This window comes from Elephantulus edwardii, unplaced genomic scaffold (genome assembly GCF_000299155.1).
Source record: "Elephantulus edwardii isolate Elephantulus edwardi_28Jun2011 unplaced genomic scaffold, EleEdw1.0 scaffold00149, whole genome shotgun sequence".
Taxonomy (NCBI): Eukaryota; Metazoa; Chordata; class Mammalia; order Macroscelidea; family Macroscelididae; genus Elephantulus; species Elephantulus edwardii.
This window is the reverse complement of record NW_006399899.1, coordinates 4102717-4108716: the sequence shown is the minus strand read 5'-3', so window position 1 is coordinate 4108716 and position 6000 is coordinate 4102717. Positions and strand designations below refer to the sequence as shown.

General features: G+C 43.0%; 1 protein-coding gene across 1 annotated transcript in view; it reads left to right on the top strand.

Moving 5' to 3' along the window:
- GALNT10 (UDP-N-acetyl-alpha-D-galactosamine:polypeptide N-acetylgalactosaminyltransferase 10 (GalNAc-T10)) overlaps positions 1-6000 on the top strand; it is a 369161-nt gene that overhangs the window by 310019 nt on the left and 53142 nt on the right. The window contains exon 7 of the mRNA XM_006894736.1: positions 1266-1383. Within this exon, the coding sequence (XP_006894798.1) occupies positions 1266-1383 (118 nt within the window). The remainder of the gene's footprint in view (positions 1-1265; positions 1384-6000) is intronic.

Sequence of the window (6000 nt, the reverse complement as noted above, 5' to 3'; positions counted from 1 at the left end):
TCAAGTCTTTTTTAAATAAATCTCTTTCCCATGAGCATGCTGACTTCCTGAGGCCTAGAGAAGGAAATGGAGGTTGCTGCTGCAATATTCTGGTTTCAGTGTTTGGCACTTTCCAGGATAGCCACATTGTAGGGATCAGACACTGGTTCCACGTGAGGCATCATGTCCTCCTCTGGGCTACATGGAGCTACGCTAACTTCTATTCCCTGTAATCACCTCATGGTTTTCCATCTCTCCGCCCTCTTCCTCAGTGCCGTCTTTGCTCCGTATTTCTCAAGTCTACTTCAGGGCATTGTTCTTGGCTCCTGCTCCAGCCTCCCTCTTACCCTCTACCCCACACGTGGAAGGCAATGACTTACTACCTACACCTTCCTGTGGTAATCTGTACCACCCCAAATCCTGTATTGGACCACACAGCCTAGACTTCTATATCCTTCAATCCTGAAGTGGCTTCCCCCCTTCAATTCTGATTTACCTCCACATTCTCCCAGTACCTGCTTCACAGCTGCCCTTCAAAACCAGAAATAAACCAATGAGAGAATAAATGGAGTTGTTGTTGTTGTTGTGGTGGTGGTGGTTATGTGCCATTGGTTCTCCTCCAACTCACAGCAACTCTGTAAACACAGCTCTGAGCCCTACTCTATCCTGAGCCAATTTCATCATCTCTAACACACCTATAATACATCTCTTATCCTCCAATTTGACTAGAAATTGTGGCTTCCACTAAATACTATAGCAGAACACATGTCCATACTAATAAGAATCTCAAGGAAATATTTAGAAAATACAGATGCCAAGACTCCACTTACAGAGAATCTGCCTCAGTAAATTTAGGATGTGGTCCAAAACAATATGTGTATGTGTGTATATATATATATATGTATATTATATGTGTGTGTATATATATGTATATATGTATGTGTGTATATATATATGTGTGTGTGTTTGTATACATATAAATATGTATACATACACACAAAATCCAGTAGAGGACCCATCATGTTTGTGTATGTATACACGTACCTATATACAAAGCCCAAGAGGAAAGTACTGTGATTTCAATTCCCAAACATTCTGAGACGTTGACTATGTGAAGGGAATTTTGGATTACACTGATGTAGGGTTTGAGGAGAAAGCCTAGCCTTCCCTCATTTGGTTTGGATCCTCCAGCCCCAGGCTGTGTGGATGGAGCAGCACACAGCACTGTCATCAAGAAAGCAGCCAGGATGTCCACATATTCACAACACACTTTTATTCCCTGACAGATCTCCTGTGATGGCTGGTGGACTGTTCGCCGTGGATCGGAAGTGGTTCTGGGAGCTAGGCGGGTACGACCCCGGCTTGGAGATCTGGGGAGGGGAGCAGTATGAAATCTCCTTCAAGGTGAGCCAGCCCTCCAGAAGTCCCTCTCCCTGGCAAATAATCTTGGCACATAACCTTGCAGGCTGCCTGCCTGTTGTCCATGCAAGCCAGGAAATAGTTTCGAGGCCTCAGGCTTCAGCAGCCACTCTGCAACTCAGGCCATGTAATCAGGAGCCAGCGGGCTCTCCATGTTGGGGTGAGGGAGTCCCCGAGGCTGCCAAAGGCTGATCTTGGTTTAGACTGGTATTTGCTTATGTCTCTTCGTAATAGTGCAGTGTTAGAGTAAGACAGATCTCCTTTCCAGTAAAGATGGTATGACTCTAGGTGATGGAGATAGTTAAGGGATTCAGCAGTTGACTGAAACGTTGAAAGTTCGAGTCTACCCAAAGGCTCTGTTTAGTAAAATAGGATGTAAAACATTTGTGTGTGTGGACTGTGTTATGTTAATTAACCTCTATGTCCCTTGAGACTAGCCAGTGATTTATTCCCTCACGGTGTCTAATTAGGGCTAAGAAATTTCCATAGCTTTGCCACTCACCTCCAGGGTTTTGAAGCTGCCCCCCACGAGGGACCCAAACTCCTAAAGAAAATAATAGCCACTAGTAATACTCAAAAGATGCAATAGCTATTAAGGGGCTAACACCAGGGAGTCAGAATAGATGCCAGCTTAAGCAATTGTACATCTACTCTTGTGTGTAGTGATTGAATTTCAGTCCTGTTCAGCACTAACATTTAGTGATGCTCTTATCATACTTACCACACAGGGGAGACAGCAGGGCTCAGACTAAGGACTCAGACAGTTGGAAGTAACAGGTAGGCCCTGAACCCAAGAGTCTATCTGATTCCAAGGCAACACTCTGACTATAGGGACATACTTTACACTCTGACTGTAGGGATATCAGAGAAAGTACTTGAGGAGAAAATGAGCCCAAGAATGTAGCTTTCATCTCTTAGCCTTTCCTTTATAGTTTTGCTATAGTGCTAATTTACTTGACTATTCCACAGCCACTAAGCAAAGTGAATGAATAACATTCTATTTTAGAAATAGCAAATAGATTTCTTCTTCCAGGAATATTCTATTCTATTCATTAATATATGCTGTTCTAACAATGTAATTTTGTATAGATATGTATTCTCCAGTTACATCCAAGTATATTGCTGTTATTGTTATGAATCATCAAGTTGGAACAGATCCGTGGCTGACCCTTCAGTGGGGTTTCAGAAGCAGTCAGTTGCACAGGAGGAGATTGCCCATTCTTCTCCTGTGGAGCTGCTGGTGGACTCAAACCACATGCCTTTGAGATTGCAGCGCAGCTCCTTGCCACCAGGCTACCAGAGCTCCCTACCCCCAAGTATAACAAAAAAAAAAAAAGAACAATGATTGATTAGTAATATCTGCCGTGGGTACAGGATTGGTGGATGATAGTATATATGTCATCTGTTTAGGATCCATAGTCCATGTAATGTAATATTCCAGATGTTGTATCCTGTGTTGTTTTAATTGTAAGTACCAGTAGAATCAGTTCTAGGTCATAGCTACTCTATGTACAAGAGAACAAAGCACTACCTGGTCCTGCCCCAAGCCTAGGATCATTGCTATGGAGCCCATTGTTCAGCCTCTCCATCCATCTCATTCAAGGTCTTCCTCTTTCTCACTGACCCTCTACTTTACCAAATATGATTTCCTTCTCCGTAGACTGATCTCTCTTGATAACATGTCCAAAGTAGATGTGATCAAATCTCACCATCTTCACAGCTTTGGGTCATTCTGGCTATGTTTCTCCTAAGACACATCTGTTCTTATCACAGTCCATGAGCTATCCCACATTCCTCACCAACACCGTGATTTAAAGACATCAATTCTCCTTCAGTGTTTCCTACTCACTGTCCAGCTTTTACATGCATATCTGGCTGTTGTTATGTGCTGTTGAGTCAACCACGACTCATAGTGACCCTCTGAATCCTGCAGAGCCAACCTCACCTTCTCTGACACAGCTGACCCCACTGCCACAGTCACTGTGTCAATCCATCTCATCCAGGGTCGTCTTCTCCTGCACTTACCGCTCTACCCTTCCAAGCATGATGTCCTTCTCCAAGGACTGGCCCCTACTTGCATGCCCAAAGTATGTGAGACAGAGCTTCAAAATCCTTACCTCCAAGGAGCAACCTAGTTTCACCCAGTCCAGGACAGACCTGTTTGTTCTCTTCACATTCCATTCTATGTTCAAAACCAGTTCCTAGCACCACAACATAAATGCATATAACAATATGCATATGAGGTTATTGAAAACATGATTTGAGGTCAGGCATACTTAAGTCTTAAAAACAACTCTGTAGCATTTTAAAGAGATCATTGGTGGCAGATTTGCCAAACATTATATGTTACTTGGTTTCTTGACCAAATGTAATATTTGGGTGTTGATTGTAGATCCAAGTAAACTTGAATCCTGGACAACTTTGATCTTTTGTTTGATTGTTTTGGGTTTTTTTTTGAGATGTTGTTTATTGGTCCAAATGTGAAGCTTTTTAGAGTTTTTTAAATGTTAATATGTAATCCATACTGAGGGCTGTAGTCTTTAATCTTCATCATTGGTGCTTTGTGTCTTCTTTGCTTTTAGCAGCAAGATGGTGTCACCTGTATTATTACACGCATTGAGTCTTCTTCCAGTCCTGAACCCATTTTCTTTATACTGCAGCTTCTCATACTATGTGCTCAACAAATTCCACAAACAGGATGAAAGGATGCAATCCTGATACATATCTTCTCTTATTCTAAACTATGCAGTACCCTCTTTTTCTGTTCAAATGACTGCATCTTTGTCTATGTATATGTTTGTAGGAGCATAATTAAGAGTTATATCATTCATATTCTTCTCGTGTTATCTGTAATTCTTTTATTATCCACACAGTTTGCCTTTGCATAGTCAGTCAAACTCAGGTAAACATCTTCCTAGTATTCTCTGCCTTCAGCTGTGATTCAGTTGACTGAAGATACATCCTTGAGGGTACAATAAAACCACACACAGGAATCAGAAGAGTTTTTATTTCAGTTACCCCATCTGTCAGTTAAACAAACTAATTTATGAAGTTTTCTGCCAAGTTTCTTCTGAAAAATGAGCCCATCTGTATTCTGAGTTCTCACCAGAATGCAAACTACAGCAAGGTGGAGACCTTTGTATCTTTATTAATGACTCTATCCCAAGTACCTGAAGGGATGGTCTGTGCAGAGAAGGTGCTTAGACTGTATCTATTGATTAACTACTCCAAGCATCCTGGGCCATCTATTGATTAACTACTCCAAGCATCCTGGGCCAGCACCAGCCTCCAAGGTCCTAACCAGATCCTTTGTCAAGAAGTCTTCCTTCAGAAACTCCCTCTATGGAGAACAGTGAATGAGAAAAGATTTGCACAAAGGAATTTCTATACTCAGAATGATTCCATTCTGTGTGTATCAAAGAACCATCTAATGATGCTCATCAGGTAATTATGGCAGAACAAATGACATTTTTCTCCACACAGTTTATTTACAAAAGGCTTGGTAATGAAGCCATAGTGGAAGTCTCTCATCCGGGTGGGGGAAGGAGGATGGCTCGTGTTTCTGTTTGATCCAATTATGCCCTTCACTCTCGAGAGGAAATGAGACAGTATAATGAGGAGTTGCCGGTGTAATAAGGCGCCGCTGAAGTCCAAGAGGGAGACTTCTCTCTGGGCATTATCTCTCCTGGCTTTGAGAATGAGAATTCCTGGAGTCGCTGACAGCCCATCTGCCCATGCTTTGTCTTCATAGCCCCATCGAAGAGCTGCCCACAGCAGAGGGACAGACCAGCCCATTCATCTGTGGGCAGCTGACACGGAAATGCCAGGAGGTTCTATTTCAGCCAGAGCACGGCGCTCAAGAAGGGTCCAATTCCCTCTGATTAATCTCTGCTAAGATCCCTTTTCTTCGTGGTGACAGATAAAAAGAGATGGATCTGAAAGGTGTGCATACATTTTCAGAAATTAAGATAAATTGATACATACTGGTAAGGCTGATGAATTAATAATTTGAGCCCAATTCAAGACCAAACTATCCATCCTGATGGGAAAACCCAGAAAAGATATTCCAGAGGCTCTGAAATATCTTTAAAAGCCCTTGCCTTTTTTCCCTCCCTTCTCTCACTTAGTAAAGCTTTTCTTTCCAAAAGACACAGACACATTATCAAGTTCTGCTGCTAAAGGAGCCCCTTCTCAGCCCGAGGGGTTGGAAGGGTCCTTAACTCCACAGCCTGGCCGACAGCTGGTTCACATTCTTGCTGCTGCGTGCTCTCCTGGTCCTCCCACCCTGATGCATTGGACGAGACTCTTGGTTACAAGTGATTGAAACCTAAGTCAATCTGATTTAAGCAGAAAACCAGGACTGATTGGCCTGAGCAACTAAAAGGCCAGATCGATCCTGCAGGCCTGGCTGGATCCCAACACCATTTGTTTCACCTGGGCCCAGCCACTCTCGCCCCCTTGCCTCTACTTTTACGTGGGTTGGTGTTCTTCTCAGGCAGGCCATCCCCTGGGGGTCCCTGGCCTCTTCAGACTTCAAGTCTTATGGAAATAGTTTCTTTCTCATCATGAGTCTGGTTGTTGTTGGACCTTATCAAGTCTGCT